This window comes from Heteronotia binoei, chromosome 6 (genome assembly GCF_032191835.1).
Source record: "Heteronotia binoei isolate CCM8104 ecotype False Entrance Well chromosome 6, APGP_CSIRO_Hbin_v1, whole genome shotgun sequence".
NCBI classification, from domain to species: Eukaryota; Metazoa; Chordata; class Lepidosauria; order Squamata; family Gekkonidae; genus Heteronotia; species Heteronotia binoei.
Window position 1 is genome coordinate 132,605,654 of NC_083228.1, and position 16,619 is coordinate 132,622,272.

General features: G+C 46.3%; 1 protein-coding gene across 1 annotated transcript in view; it reads right to left on the reverse strand.

Moving 5' to 3' along the window:
- The window catches only part of KNG1 (kininogen 1), a 40,020-nt gene extending 27,858 nt beyond the window's left edge, over positions 1–12,162 (reverse strand). Inside the window, exons 1-3 of the mRNA XM_060242627.1 lie at positions 11,705–12,162; positions 8,605–8,715; positions 3,151–3,235 (exon numbers count right to left, since the gene is read on the reverse strand). Coding sequence (XP_060098610.1) covers positions 3,151–3,235; positions 8,605–8,715; positions 11,705–12,061 — 553 coding nt within the window. The 5' untranslated portion in view covers positions 12,062–12,162. The remainder of the gene's footprint in view (positions 1–3,150; positions 3,236–8,604; positions 8,716–11,704) is intronic.
- Positions 12,163–16,619: the final 4,457 nt, after the last annotated feature.

Sequence of the window (16,619 nt, forward strand, 5' to 3'; positions counted from 1 at the left end):
TTGGAAGGGGGGATTCTATGGCCTTGTACCATTCGGAGGCCCTTCCCTTCCCCTCCCCAAACCCTCTTCCTCTCCTGTATCCACCCCCAAAGTCTCCAGGTATTTTCCAGACCTGGCAACCTTACCGAGGCAGTAGCTGTGTTTGAGTAGACCATGCCTTCTTCAGATCATCACAACAATATACAGATGAAATCCAAACAGATTTGTACTTTCACTATGTGCACAAAGGCTAACGGGACTGCCTTCTCTGGAAAGGGGTTCTCATTTCACCTGTAGGTTGGGACTATTCTGCGTATGCGTACCTTCTTCTCTGCCTGGGTCGTCCATTCACTCTCACTGGATACAGGATAAATAGAGTCCTGTTAGCCAATACTGAGGCTATGATGGCCAGCTCCGGATTGGAGATTTTGGGGGTGGAGCCTGGGAGAGGGCGGGGTTTGAGGAGAGGAGTGGCCTCAGCAGATTATAATGCCACAGAGTTTTACCCTCCAAAGAAGCCATTTTCTCCAGGGGACTGATCCTGGTTGTCTGGAGATCAATTATAATAGTGGGTGGTCTCCAAGTGCCACCTGGAGTATGGCAGCCCTAGGTAATGCAGAAAATGAAGCAGAAACGGGGTTTTTTTGTAGCAGGATCTCCTTTGCATATTAGGCCACATCCCCCTGATGTAGCCTATCTTCCAGGAGCCTCCAGGGCTCCTCTTACAGGGCCTACTGTAAGCTCTTGGAGGATTGGCTACATCAGGGGTGGGTGGCCTAATATGCAAAGGAGTTTCTGCTACAAAAAAAAAGCCCTGCATAGTCTCATAACAGTTGAAAGCTTTTAAATGAAGCGTCTCTGGGCTCAGATTTCACTCCCAGCACACTGGCTGCAACATTCTATAGACTCATTCAGCACATTTTGAGATCTGCTTAAAGATACGGCAGGTAAACAACGGCTGTCGGAATCTGCCCAGTGGCTCTATTAAATCCATGTATTAAACCCCATACAAGAGGCGTGCAGAAAGGTTGCTTCTCTTTGTATCTGTCCTCAAATACAGGCAGAAATCCTCCCTCCCTCATTTTTAGAATCTGAACCTCATTCTCCAGTGATGTGAGATTGATATGCTGGATGCGTACAATTTTAGATGCCATCCTTCATGAGCAAGATGCAAAATTTCCCTGTGGAATGCCAGCACCTCTTATTTAATGCCAGCAGGGGTCGAATTCTAGCAGGAGCTCCTTTGCATATTAGGCCACACACCCCTGCTGTAGCCAATCCTCCAAGAGCTTACAAGGCTCTTTTTTGTAAGCTCTTGGAGGACTGGCTACAGCAGGGGTGTGTGGCCTAATATGGAATCATAGAATCCTAGAGTTGGAAGGAACCTCCAGGGTCATCTAGTCCAACCCCCTGCATAATGGAGGAAACACACAAAAACCTCCCCCACCTCGAAAAAAGGCTGCCGTGAAAGCAACATCACCCCAGAGTCGAAAATGACTGGTGCTTGCACAGGGGACTACCTTTACCTTTTTAATATGCAAAGGAGCTCCTGCTGGAATTCCACCCCTGAATGCCAGCAACAACTAGGTGTCACTGTTGCTTCATACATATGTCTGAAACTGGCGGAGAGACTTTCTGTTGAGGAAGTGGGGACTGGAAATTAACTAAGATGCTTCAAAGCCCTGCGGTTGCCTAGTAATCCATGCTGCATTTGCTCAGTTTTGCATACTACTGCACTGCTTCAGTGGGATTTGCATTTTTCCAGGGAGAGCTCTAGGGTTAGTGCGCCATAGGTTGGCCAAACTGGCCCACAGATGCTGGGGCCTGACGTGTATTGAGAACATGTTTCATCTGTGTCCATCTGTATTGCAAACAGGATCCGGTGAGGAATGGGGATATGGCAGGGTCCTGACACCACAGGTGTTCACAAGGTGGCACCAGAAGGAAGTTTCTCCACTTGAGGAAAGGTTTTCAAGTGCGAAAAGCCCAGCCTAATCCTTAAATACACTCAGGTGACACTTTATCTTAAAGGAGAAATCACAGTTTTACAGCTCAGGAAGGTACCAGTACAGTATCATAATATAGGAGTTATGTCCAAAGCTGAAATAATTAATAAAGTTTCACCTGCATGTATTTAAGGATTAGGCTGGGCGTTTTCCGCTTGAGTGGCGGAGAGTGGTAAAGCTGCAGTACTGCAGTCGGAGCCCTCTGCTCACGACCTGAGTTCGATTCCAGCGGAAGCTGGAACAGGTAGCAAGTTTGAGGTTGTCTCAGCCTTCCATCCTTCCAAGGTTGGTAAAATGAGAACCCTGCTTGCTGGGGGGAAAGTGTAATGAACGGGGAAGGCAGTGGCAAACCACCCCGTAAAAAGGTCTGCCGTGAAAACTTTGTGAAAGCAGCGTCACCCCAGAGTCGGAAACGACTGGTGCTTGCACAGGGGACCTTTCCTTTCCTTTCCGCTTGAGAACCGCTAATGCTACTTTGAGAAATTGACTAACTGCGTGTATATTGTCTTTAAGCATTGGGTGAGTGGAACTCTTCCCGTACCTACCGTGAAATTGTTTTTTTGTTCTTTCTAGCAGTTCATTTTTCTGTATGTATATGTTCAGTTCCAGATTACTGAAGTATTTTGATCAGAGGAAGTTGGCATCGAAACACGTAATCCTACCTAGGAAACGCGTTATCAAACATACTTCTCTTCATCAACCGAATCTACATTACACTGTTACTAAAAATTATTTTTGGAAGTTCTAAAAAAAAGGTACTTTGTTTCTCTGCGGAGAGGTCTGCGTGTCCACATAGCTACATTTGAGTAGCACGTCCTGGTGGGCTTTAAACTGATGGGCGCTCTAATTTTGTATTATTTACACTTGCGTTTAATGTACTTTTGGAAATAATATTAGTTCTCTTTGAATGTGCTAATTCATTTCCAAGTAAACTTCGTTCTCGATAGACAGCAAGAGTAATTGTAAGTTCTCATAAGATTTTTTTTGAGTGATTTTGTATTCTTTAGGAACGTGGTTTTCTCTTGGTTTGAAACCTCCAGGTGATGGCCGGTGGTCTCTTGGGAAAAGATCACTTCACCTGGAGAAAATGGGCCCTTTGGAAGGTGGACTGCATGCCATTGAAGTCCCTCCCCTCCCCAAACCCTGATTTAGAAAACTTACGTACCTGGGACAAAGCCGCATGCCTGGGAAACATTCAAAAAGTTGCGTAAGTTGTCAAAGTAAACTTGAGCCTCGCAATTGCCTCTGGCCTACCAGGACAAATAAAATAAAATAACCAAAAACAAAGACAACACTTAGCATTTATCTGCTCTGCGTAAATGTCCACCACTTGCAAGTTGCAATGTGTTCATCGGTACTCCAAAGTTACTCTACTGGGAATTAGAAACATTCAGGGCTTTTTTTTTGAGCAGGAGCACACAGGAATGCATTTCAGGATGGCTTGGTGTCGGAGGTGTGGCCTAATATGCAAATGAGTTCCTGCTGGGCTTGTTCTGCAAAAAAAAGCCCTTCGTGAAACAACGGTAATGTCAGGGGTGTGGCCTAATATGCAAATGAGGTCCTGCTGGGAGAGCCAGTTTGGTGTAGTGGTTAAGTGTGCGGACTCTTATCTGGGAGAACCGGGTTTGATTCCCCACTCCTCCACTTGCACCTGCTGGAATGGCCTTGGGTCAGCCATAGCTCTGGCAGAGGTTGTCCTTGAAAGGGCAGCTGCTGTGAGAGCCCTCTCCAGCCCCACCCACCTCACAGGGTGTCTGTTGTGGGGGAGGAAGGTAAAGGAGATTGTGAGCTGCTCTGAGACTCTTTGGAGTGGAGGGGGGGATATAAATCCAATAACTTCATCTACCTCACAGGGTGTCTGTTGTGGGGGAGGAAGGTAAAGGAGATTGTGAGCCGCTCTGAGACTCTTAGGAGTGGAGGGCGGGATATAAATCCAATATCTTCTTCTTTTTCTACAAAAAAAGCCCTGGTAATGCTACAGGCTAACCCCCCCCCCCCCAAGCATCATGAGTTATTACAAAGAAGCAGACAGGTTTTTACTGACCATCCTACTACATTATGATAGGGTAGGTGCAATATAGATAGAAGAGCAATAGAAAAGCAGGGCACTCCGGGAGTCCTGGAGCCAGCAGGTCAGACCAGCTGAGAACCTGGCTGGCACAGTGGATTGTGTGGTGGCAGCAGGGCTTTTTTGTAGCAGGAACTCCTTTGCATATTAGGCCACACCCATGTGATGTAGCCAATCCTCCAAGAGCATACAGGGTTCTTAGTACAGGGCCTACTATAAGCTCTTGGAGGATTGGTTACATCGCATGGGTGTGGCCTAATATGCAAAGGAGTTCCTGCTACAACAAAAAAGCCCTGGGTGGTAGAGTTGCCAGCTCTCTGTTGGGAAATACCTGGAGATTTTGCGGGTGGAGCCTGGGGAGGGCAGGGATTGGGGAGGGGAGGGGATAATGCCCCAGAGTCCATCCTCCAAAGTGGCCGTTTTCTTCAAGAGAACTCATTTCGGTCACTTGGGGGTCAGTTGTACTAGTGGGAAATCTCCAGATTCTTATCCCGGACCCCTGCGGTTGTCATTCGCTTTTAATTGAGTCTTGTAATCTTCAATCAAGTTTTTATTCTATAATTGCTTCAGGCTGTATTTTGGGCTCTCCGAGCATGTAAGCTCTCAAGCAGAGAGCTCAGTTTAGAAATCGTGTCAAATGAATGAGTAATAAATACAATAAATAGCCTCCGGCATTAGCCTAATCTATCTTGGCAGTGAGTTAGCGAAGGATTTCTTTTAAAAATGTCGTTTCATAGCTTGTTTTTATCGAGAAGAGCTCCGGCTAGGACTCCTTTATGGAAACACGAGGTCCTCTGCAGATGCCAGGGATTAATCTAGCTCTGGAAATCAGTCGAAAGGAAAGCAAAGAGAATGTATCGTATAACTGATCACTGCTGGAAATGGTGTTTGGAAATGGCTGGTATAATCCGTTGTCAGAGGCTTTGTAAAAAAAAAAAGGATTAAGGTTAAATGGGGAACGACTTTGAATTATAATGCAGAAAGCGACAGCAGTATCAGCTAGGGTTGCCAAATCCAATCCAAGAAATATCTGAGGACTTTGAGGGTGGAGCCGGGAGACTTTGGGGGTGGAGCCAGGAGACATTGGGGGTGGAGCAAGGGTGTGACAAGCATAACTGAACTCCAAAGGGAGTTCTGGCCATCACATTTAAAGGGGCCACACACCTTTTTAAGTGCCCTCCTTCCATAGAAAATAATGAAGGAAAGAGGCATCTTCTTCTGGGACGCATAGAATTGGACCCCCTGGTCCAATCTTTTTGAAAATTGGGGGGTATTTGGGGAAGAGGCACTGGATGCTATACTGAAAATTTGGTGCCTCTACCTCAAAAAACAGCCACCCCAGATACCCGTGGATCAATTTTTCATTATTTCCTATGGGAATAAATCTCCATAGGGAATAGTGGAGTGCCCAGCAGACATTCCCCCCCCCCTGCTTTCTGATGACCCTAAAGTGGGGAGGAGGACCTCCAAATCAGGGGATCCCCTGTCCCCACCTGGGGATTGGCAACCGTAGTATCAGTTGCTGTTCTGGAGTTCTGATCCTCTCCCTTCGTTCTTGGGAACTGTGTGGACAAGTTCGATAAGGAGCAAGCAGTGAAGGCCTTCATCAACGTAAAGAAGGAATCTGCATGGAAATGGAAGTCTTTGGATTGGTCAACAGTAAATAGTCTTGCACTCCAATGCGGTAATTGAGTACACCTGGACAATAAAGCCTTTATACATATAGTCCAATTGTGAACATGCGCAGAGCTGCACGTACATAGATTGGCACTGTAGACTTTAGCATGTTGGTAAACTACAGGGCTTTTGTTGTAGGAAAAGCCCAACAGGAACTCATTTGTGTATTAGCAGGCCTTGAATTCAGCAGGAGCTCACAGGAGCACAGCTCCTGAACCTTCCTGAGGGTTCCTCCTCTTCCTCTCCACCTACCTTGTCCATTGAATAGGAGGTGCAGCTGCATAACAACCCCTGGATTAGGAGAGCAGGCAGGCAGCCAGGCACCAGGGGCTGTGCCACACTTCCAGTAGTCTTCATTAACCCCTGGAGAAGCCCGTGCCACCCTTTCTTCACTTTATATGTGATTTTGGGCAGCGGGTGGCTTACTGGCCTTTTGACTATGGGGTGTGTGGCCATTGAGAGCCCCAGGTGAGTGAGACCTGCTTGGGCTGGCTGGATCTCTAGCCAGCCCAAGCAGGCCTCACTCGCCCAGGGCTCTCCTTTTTTGCATCGGGTTGCTTTTGGCTGGGGGTGGGGGTGGCATATGCTTATGAGTTATGCTAATGAGCTCCACCACCTATTTTTCTACAAAATGACGCTTGCATATTAGGCCACACTCCCTGGCACCAAGCCAGCTGGAATTGCATTCCTGCTGAAAAAATAAGCAAAAACCCCCCCTGATGCTGCATAATTTCACCCTTGGCATCTCTGCTAGGGTATCAACTGTGGATGGGGATTGACTTCTTCGAGCCAGTGTGGTGCCATAGTTAGTATGTTAGACCAGAACTCTGAATCATGAGTTAGTTTCCATGCCTCTACCGAAGAAGAAGAAGAAGAAGAAGAAGAAGAAGAAGAAGAAGAAGAAGAAGAAGAAGAAGAAGAAGAAGAAGAAGAAGAAGAAGAAGAAAAGAGTTGGATTTATACCCCGCCCTTTACTTGGAGTGCCAAAGCAGCTTACAGTCTCCCTCCCTTCCTCTTTCCCCATACGAGCCCCAGAGAGCACTGAGGTCAGCGGGGAAGAACAAGCTGGCTATCCCCGGGCCAAAGGAGGCGAAACTGCAGAACACCCGCACACGGGCCTTCTCTATTGTAGCTCCACACCTATGGAACCAGCTCCCAGAAGAGGTGCGGGCCCTGCGGAGCCTCGACCAATTCCGCAGGGCCTGCAAGACCACCCTTTTCAGGATGGCCTTTGTGGACTGCTGATTGAAGGATTGGTGGATTGATGGGTTCATCTAGGTGACTCTCGCCTAAGTGACTCTCGCCGTCATGCCAACCGACAGAATAGCACCAGAAATGCTTACTGTTATTGCTAATTTATGTTAACTGTGAATTAGAATGGTTTTAAGATTAATGTTGATTTTAAAGTTTTGTATAAATTACTGTATGGACATGTTGTTAGCCGCCCTGAGCCTGCCTCGGTGGGGAGGGCGGGAAATAAATAAATAAATAAATAAATAATAATAATAATAATAATAATAATAATAATAATAATAATAATAATAATAATTCCCACAACAGACGCCCTGTGAGGTAGGTGGGGCTGAGAGAGAGCTCTGAGAGAACTGCTCTTGAGAGAACTGTGGCTGCCCCAAGGTCACCCCGCTGGCTGCATGTGGAGGAGTGGGGAATCAAACCCAGTGCTCCAGATCAGAGTCCGTTGCTCCTAACCACTACACCAAATTGGCTCTACATCACAAAGGTGTGGTTGGGCAGGCAGATCTCTCACTAAAGCTAGAGACCTCTCTCTGTGGACCACGACCCCCCTCCCCGTTTCCTGGTGCTGCTCGACAAAGTGGCAGGGGGGAAATAGAGGAGGAGGGGAATTTGGTGTTGCACAGATGCTGCAGCGTCACCTCCAGCACAAACCAAAAATGGCATCAGTACGACACGCTAGGATTTATCCAATGCTCTATGGTTAAACTGTAGAGGTTTTGGTGCATCCTAGAGCGTCACTTCTACTTCAGGCTGGAAGTGATGTTGTGGCACTGGTGTGACGCCAATCAGGTAGGTCCCCGCCCCTGGATGCCAGCACTGCCTGGCAACTCCAAGCTGTTGTCAGGATAAAATGGATAATGGGAGAACTGTGCTCAGCACTCTGCAGTCCTCAAAAGGAGGAGAAAAATGAGGTAGATGCATATGTCCCATGTCTTTTCCCTCATACTGTTTCTAAGAATGCCACCAGCCCATTAGGCACAGTGGAAGGTGGGCATTCTAGAGTCTGCTCTTGTGGAACAGCTAGGCTGTGCGGACTCTTATCTGGGAGAACCGGATTTGATTCCCCACTCCTCCACTTGCAGCTGTTGGGATGGCCTTGGGTAAGTCATACCTCTTGCAGAGCTGTCCTTGAAAGGGCAGCTTCTGGGAAAGCTGTCTCAGCCCCGCTCACCTCACATGGTGTCTGTTGTGGGGGAGGAAGGTAAAGGAGACTGTAAGCCCCCCTGAGATTCAGAGGGATGGGCAGGGTATAAATCCAATATCTTCTTCCTCTTCTTCTTTTGCCCATTGGTGGTGGCAAACCTCTAGCCCCACCATGCCCTGAGTTCCCTACCCTTGATAATTTGAAGAGCAGGAGAAAAAACAGGGGAAATGGTGTTGATAGTGATGCTCTAGGAATTTCCCCTAGTCTTTGTGGACTTTACCATAAAAATAAGGACAATTCATAAAGCATCACGTAGTAATGACATCACATCCTCTTGAAACGCCACCATTCCCAGACATCCCCCCCTCCAAAAAAATTCTCCCTCTCGGGCTTAGGGCTGGGAATCCTCAGTACAGCTCTCTGTCAACTTTGTGCATAGTCATAATTTTTAAAGAGGAGGATTAGATACTTACTGCCGGCACTCTGAACTCACACTTTTGCCACGGAATGTCTTCTCCAATGGAACAAACGGTCTCCTCTACCCGGAAGGCCACCTCAATAAAGAAACTTGCGTCAGGACCTGTCTGGAGAAAACATTCTGTTATCGATCATCTTTGCTTAACAGGACCAGTTCTCTGGGCAAGACACCTGAGTGGCTGTTTGCAAACACCAACAGAGTGTGGACCTGTTTGTGATGGATGCATCTTCCCTGGGAGTGACAAAGTACCAGCAGGGCTTTTTTTTTTTTTGTAGCAGGAACTCCTTTGCATATTAGGCCACACATCCCTGATGTAGTCAATCCTCCTGGAGCTTACAGTAGGCCCTGTAAGAAGGGCCCTGTAAGCTCTCGGAGGATTGGTTACATCAGGGGCTGTGTGGCCTAATATGCAAAGGAGTTCTTATCAAGGGACTAACAAAACTCAAAGAGAAATTCAAAAAATACTGCTTAGGGAGGAGGCTACTCTTATTTTTAAAATGGATGCGTTAGAACCCATGGGTTTAAATTCAGCACTAGATTTTTCATGCTTTCTATAATGTTATTCAGTTTTGCTTTTGAAATGGTGCAGGGCTTCCAGCTCTTTTTCCTATTTCCGTTTGGTTAAATGTCACTTTAAATTTTTACCAGCTGTTTTTTATTGTGACAATATAAGCTAGAATGTGCGGGAAAACCCTTTGAGAGTTTTCTCCAGAGCTGGTGCTATGAGAAGTGCTTTCTTTGTGTGTTGGTAAGTTGTTATCTGACTTGGCTACATTGTATTAATTATTGGTAAGATAGGTTGGACTGATGTATGTCTTTGATTGCAGATGAGTGGGAAACGTCTGTTAGATGAAGGAAAGTGAAACAGTATTACAGGCAGCTTTACTGTTAGAGGCTGTGAAAACCCACTGAATTTAAAATTGCTTTACAAAGATGGACGCTTTAATAGAACACCTGCAACAGAAGAAACATCTTTGAAAAACTAAAATCATCTGCACTTGAAATCTGGTCGGCACTGGCACTTTATTCTTCCCGCGGAGCCGGGTGAATAGTCATTGAGCGCTTGAAGTCTGAAACTGACATGATGAACTGAAAGGACGATGTAAACTTGATCTCTTGCACATTTACCTTGTTTTTTTGGAATTTTTAGTGATATTAATGATTATATTGTTTAAGAGGTAGTTGACTAATCGCGTATGTTTTTGAAATAATTTTCAGTCTTTTTCGTTATTTTTCCACAGTTTTTTGCAGCTTTATATTAAATCCCCAGGTGGGGGCAGGGGATCCCCTGGTTTAGAGGCCCTCCCCCCACTTCAGAGCCAGCCATCAGAAAGTGGGGCGGGGGAGGGAAATGTATTCTGGGCACTTCATTATTCCCTATGGAGACCGATTCCCCATATAATGGAGAATTGATCCATGGATGTCTGGGGCTCTGAGGGGGCTGTTTTTTGAGGGAGAGGCACCAAATTTTCAGTATAGCATTCAGTGCTTCTCCCCAAAGTACCCTCCAGGTTTCAAAAGGATTGGACCAGAGGGTCCAATTCTATGAGCCCCAAAGAAGGTGCCATCCTTCATTATTTTCAATGGAGAGAAGGCATTTAAAAGGTGTGTGGTCCCTTGAAATGTGATGGCCAGAACTCCCTTTGGAATTCAGTTATGCTTATCACAGCCTAGCTCCTGGCTCCACCCCCAAAGTCTCCTGGCTCCACCCCCAAAGTCCCTAGATATTTCTTGAATTGGACCTGGCAACCCTATTTTGGACATTAGCGGCTCATGAAACACTTTTCTCTGTCCGCAAACACGCTTGAAACCTCCGGTATGTACAGCCTGCAGTGGGAATTACTTGCGTGCTGGAAATATTTGCCCATTATTTCCTTCTTGCTTGACCATAACTTTTTAAATATTAAAGAGAGAAGCAGAGCAACCCGCAAGTGAGAAAGCAACATGGCGCAGGGGTTCTGAAACTCCTCGGGAAGATCTGAGCAAATCTACCCTTTCTTTCTCCTTTCAGACTCCTCTAAAGAAATTCCTCGTAATGTAACAAAATTACAGCACACGCAGTACAAAAGCAGAAGGTTGACCCTTCAAATAAGCTAATCCCCCTCTGTGGTGCTGAGTGCGAGAATTTTGAAGTGTTGGATTATAATGGCACTTTGGTATCATATGTGGGTACAGGGCTTTTTTTGAGCAGGAATGCACAGGAACGCAGTTCCAGCTGCCTTGGTGTCAGGGGATGCGGCCTGATATGCAAATTAGTTCTTGCTGGACTTTCCCCACAAAAAGCCCTATGTGAAACAATGGTGATGTCCGGGGTGTGTGGCCTAATATGCAAATGAGTTCCTAGTGGGCTTCTTCCACAAAACAAGCCCTGCGCGGGTAGTTGTGGTTATTTTTATTAATACTTCTCGAGCTGACTGTGCATCGAAATAAACCAAGCTAACTCCCTGTAGGTGATGCTGTGGGCTACAAAAATAAAAGAAATGCAATTGGCTTCTCTTTTCTGCCCAGCGAGATACTAGTCCTTAACATAATTTGCATCTTGTGATTATTTGGACGCCACTGCTGTTGCAGATCAGGTTGCCAAGTCTGACTCAAGAAATATCTGGGGACTTTGGGAGTGGAGCCAGGAGACTTTGGGGGTAAATCCAGAAGCAAGGGTGTGACAAGCACAGTTGAACTCCAAAAGGAGTTCCAGCAATCACATTTAAAGGGATTGTGCTCCTTTTAAATGCCTTCCTTCCATAGGAAATAATGGAGGATAGGGGCACCTTCTTTGGGGCTCATAGAATTGGACCCCCTGGTCCAATCTTTTTGAAACTTGGGGAGTGTTTTAAGGAGAGGCATTGGATGCTATGCTAGAAATTTGTTGCCTCTACCTCAAAAAGCAGCCCCCCCGCCAGAGCCTCAGGTACCCACGAATCAATTCTCCTACCCTATGGGAATTGGTCTCCATAGGGAATGATGGAGTACCCAGCAGACATTTCCCTCCTGCTATCCATTTTTTGATGACCTTGAAGTGGAGGGGAAGGCCTCCAAACCAGGGGATCCCCTGCCTCCACCTGGGATTAGCAACCCTAGCTGCAGAGCTTACTTACTATTCTCCTGGCTTTGTCGACCACGACCAGAGCAGACTTGTGGTCGAGGATACTCCTCCCGTTAAACTCCTGCAGCGCTAGATCCACAGCGTTGAAGACAGCGGGGTCGTCACAGTCCAAGTCTTGTGTCTGCAGAGGACCGGCTCGGCAGCAGCAGAAGGCGAGAACTAGCAGAATGAAAAACTCCATCGCTGGGCAAAGAAGCTCCTTGTGAAATCTAGAGGGAAGGGGAAGGAAGAACTCTTCAAAATTACAAGGGCTTTTTTGGGGGGGGGGGGCGGGCAGAGATATAATGCCCTGTTCTTGTTTGTAGGGGAAATAAGGGGCACTAGAGAGAGCTGGGCTCTCGCTCTGCATTCTGTTGACTCTGCAAACAACCTTTGGGGTTCATCCAAACATCGGATTTTTTTTTAAGCCACCAAGGTTGTTCAGGGTCCACCTGCAAGTCCGATAACCTTAGAGTGTTGGGAGCGGACTTGCCAACTCTGATAAGGGTTTTGTTGGAATGTTCCACCACTGGGTTTCAAAACTCCCTCTTGAACGGAGAGGTTTTTGCTTTTTTTAACCCAATGAAGTCATGGTAGGTTAAGATCTATTGCACTGTTATGCACTTTTTTAACCCTAAAAAGGGTTAAAAGATTGATTTTAGACTTTTATATTATGTCAATTTAATGGTAAATTTTAAATGTTATAGAAATGTATAACTGTTTTATTGTTTAACATGGCTTTTGCCACATTCTGTAAGCCGCCCTGAGCCTGCCTCGGCGGGGAGGGCGGGGTATAAATAAAATTTTATTATTATTATTATTATTATAAAAATGTGGACTAGAAGCAGGGCTTTTTTGTAGAAAAAGCCCAACAGGAACTCATTTGCATATTAGACCACACACCCCCAATGGCACCATTGTTTCAGCCTTTTGAACTCACACACCTTCCTCCCTCACAAGGCAACAATGGTCAAGCCTCTCCATAGGCTCCTGAACAAGAGGGCTCTGTGGGTTTGGGGTCGCCGGAAAGCCGCCGCCTTCCAGGCAGTGAATAGCTTGCTGGCCCACTTAGACAGAAGTGTTTGCCATCTCTTGCACATATTTCGGTGAAGACAATTTGTCTTGGACAGGGCGGGGACTGGCTTGGCATGGAAAAATCCTGAGGACTAGCAGAAAGAACACCCCCATGACTGAAGGTGAAAAAAAATCTTCTTTTGGAATCTGGGGAGCGCGAAAGTGTTTTTGCCGGCAGAAACGAATCAGAAGATACCTTTGTTCAGAGGAGAAATAATTAAGCAAAAGCAGAAAGTGGGTACTCAAGTTACGGGAACTCTTGGTCACGTCCTGTTGACACTGCAAACAACCTTCTGGGTTTATCCAAACAACATGCTTGTTTTTTTTAAAAAAAATCTACAGTGTTACAAAATAAACACCATGCACCTGCTGTTCAGCTACAGAGACTATCCTCAAGATATCCATATCATTAGGAAGAGGGCCAGTTTGGGATGGGATTTTGTTCAGTGATAAAGCTCCTGAATCTTGTGAGATTGATTCCCTGCGTTTCTCTGCAACGGGAACCAAGTGGCTTACAATCTCATTCTCCCCTCCCCCTCGGTTTTGTCATCACAAAAACTCTGTGAGGTACGTTAGGCTGACAGACAATGACTGACCCAAGGTCACCGATTGGGCCTCCAAGGCGAAATAGCGACTTGAGTTCAGGTCTCCCTGATATTAGTCCAGCTACTACATCACCCAACGGACTCTTTTGGGGGTTCAAAATTCCAACAATGAGTCTGGTGTATAAAATCTTTATCGATCTAACTCAAAGGTGACCAACGGTAGCTTTCCAGATTTTTTTTGCCTACAACTCCCATCAGCCCCAGCCAGCATGGCCAATGGCTGGGGCTGATGGGAGTTGTAGGCAAAAACATCTGGAGAACTACCATTGGCCACCCCTGACTAACTCTTTTGTACCCACTGTGAAGCACACCGTGAGCCTCACCTGCCTGCCTGCCCTCCGCTGTGTTCCCAGCTCTTTCCTAAAGGGTGTTCCTGAGATACGGGAGAGTATTAAAGGGATCCCTAAGTTTTATTTAGAATGTAAGCTTTCATACTTCTTCAGACAAGGAACGAGGTACAGTGAGTAGAGTTACATATAGCCAGCGGGCAGTGGTTTGGAATGCAAAGTGGTACGAAGTTAGAATCCAGTTTGGGAGAATATTTTGCCTGGATAGTATTTGTGTGGGAAACCAATAAAACAGTAACAAGTCAGAATGTGAGAATGTCCATTAATTACTGTACTGCTAGCAAGCCTGCGTCAGAATGAGGATGTTTCTTTCTCAGAGGTTTTCCCCATCCAACTAATTTACTTTTTAACATGTGACATACATATAAACATCATTCTAGTTTGCCATTAGGAAAATGCATTAAAATATAGTGGAATATGGGTTTAATATATATAATGAGCAGGCAATATCCCTTATTTGAGTATGTCAATACAAAAAAACATTATTCTGATAAACTATTTTATGTGTTGGTCATGAGGACATAATTGAGGTGAATAAGAGGTGAATCCATATTCTTAGCCCTGGGCAGGGCTTTTTTTGTAGCAGGAACTCCTTTGCATATTAGTCCACACCTCCCTGATGTAGCCAATCCCCCTGGAGCCCTGTACTAAGAGCCCTGTAAGCTCTTGGAGGATTGGGTACATCAGGGAGGTGTGGCTTAATATGCAAAGGAGCTCCTGCTACAAAAACCCCTGGTCACACCTAAGAAACTGGATAAGTTATTGTGTTTCTTACTCATGTATCAGGAAGAGCAGGATGAGCCCAGAAGGGGGTTGGGTTGCCAAGTCCCCCCCAGCCTCTGGCGGGGGACTTGTTCCGCATGTGCGAAGCGCACATGGCACAGTGATGTCACTCACAAATGACGTCATCGCGCTGGTGATGTTGAGCGCTGGCAACTCTAGGCAGTTCCGGGGAAACTTTATGGTTTTCCTGGACACTCTAGCATTTTGGGAGGGAAAAACTCTATGTTACCTATTGTACCATAGAATTTCCCCTCCAAAATTGCTGGAGCATCTGGGAAAACCATAGAGTTTTTCTGGAAACGCCTAGAGCGGCCGGTGCGCAACATCATTGGCGCAATGATGTCACTTGTGGGTGACATCATTGCACCGCCAAAGTCAGGGGAGATTACCCCCTCCATCTCAGTGTGGACCGGCGAGTTGGGAACTTCCTGTGTGGGAGAACCCCTGCCTGGGCCGGGGGCTTGGCAGCCCTAGAAAGGGGACAGACCCCCAAGGGAACAGTATAAAATCTCAGGACACATGAGAAGTCTCCTGTGCTTTTTTATCTCTTGGGTTCTTTTCTGCCCAAGCCTTAAAGGTCTGGAGCTTTGAAAAGGGACTCCATCTTGAGATTGGGGAATAGTCTCCGACTCTGAAAAGTGAGGTAACAGAGGGATTTGTAATGCTGTAAGTTTAAGAGATAGTAGCCTATCCCAGTGGCCCCACTGATGGACCTCCTGATGGCACTTGGGGTTTTTTTGGCCACTTCTTCACCCAAAGGGTGATTAACATGTGGAATTCACTGCCACAGGAGGTGGTGGCGGCTACAAGCCTAGCCAGATTCAAGAGGGGGTTAGATAAAAATATGGAGCAGAGGTCCATCAGTGGGTATTAGCCACAGTGTGTGTGTATATATATATAATTTTTTTGGCCACTGTGTGACACAGAGTGTTGCACTGGATGGGCCATTGGCCTGATCCAACATGGCTTCTCTTATGTTACTCTTTTTGCCTGTTCAACTTCCTTACATTTTTAATGTTAGAAGCCTGATCTCTGCAAACACACCATGCCTAGTTCAGTCCTGCTTCCTAAAGAGTGGTAAAGGGAAGGGGCAGAGGTCAAGCATGGTGTTTGAGTAAGGGAAAAATTAAGCAGTGCATCTCTAAATGACCCTAGCACAGCCAACACTTATTTTTAAACACTACTGTAGCTACCTTATATTGACTCTGGAGTTAAGTTACCGTATTAACCATTCAGTGGTTTTAAAACTGATACTCCAGAAGCACTGAACGAAAGGAAATCGCTCCCGAGGATGGAAGGAAGACATTTTTAGAATTGATCTTGGTGACTGTGTATTGTCTGACCCAGACTATACAGAGCAGGAGCTCCTTTGCATATTAGGCCACACACCCCTGATGTAGCCAATCCTCCTAGAGCTTACAAGGCTCTTTTTTGTAAGCTCTTGAAGGATTGGCTACATCCAGGGGTGTGTGGCCTCATATGCAAAGGAGCTCCTGCTAGAATTCCACCCCGGTCTGAGACTGTGGCTCAGTGATAGAGAATCTGCTTGGCATACAGAAGGTCCCAGGTTCAATCCCTGGCATCTCCAGTTAAAGGATATGGCAGTAGATTATGAGAAAGACCTTTGCCTGAGATGCTGAAAAGCTATTGACAATCTGAGCAGACAGTACTGATTTTGGTGGACTGAGGGTCTCATTCAGTATAAGGCAGCTTCATATAGTTACACGTTTGGCAAGAAAGGCAAGAAGGATCACACTGTGAAGAAGAAGTCTGTAGATTTATACCCCGCCATTCTCTCTGAATCAGAGACTCAGAGAAGCTTACAATCTCCTCTATCTTCTCCCCCCCACAACAGACACCCTGTGAGGTGGGTGGGACTGAGAGGGCTCTCACAGCAGCTGCCCTTTCAAGGACAACTCTTGTGAGAGCTGTAGCTAACCCAAGTCCATTCCAGCAGCTGCAAGCGGAGGAGTGGGGAATCAAACCCGGTTCTCCCAGATAAGAGTCCGTACACTTCACCACTACACCAAACTGTGGAAACTGTTGTCCAGGAATTTCTTCCCATGACATCTCCACCTTTCTCTGTATCCAGAAATGAAGGCAGTCATGGGGGGCGGGG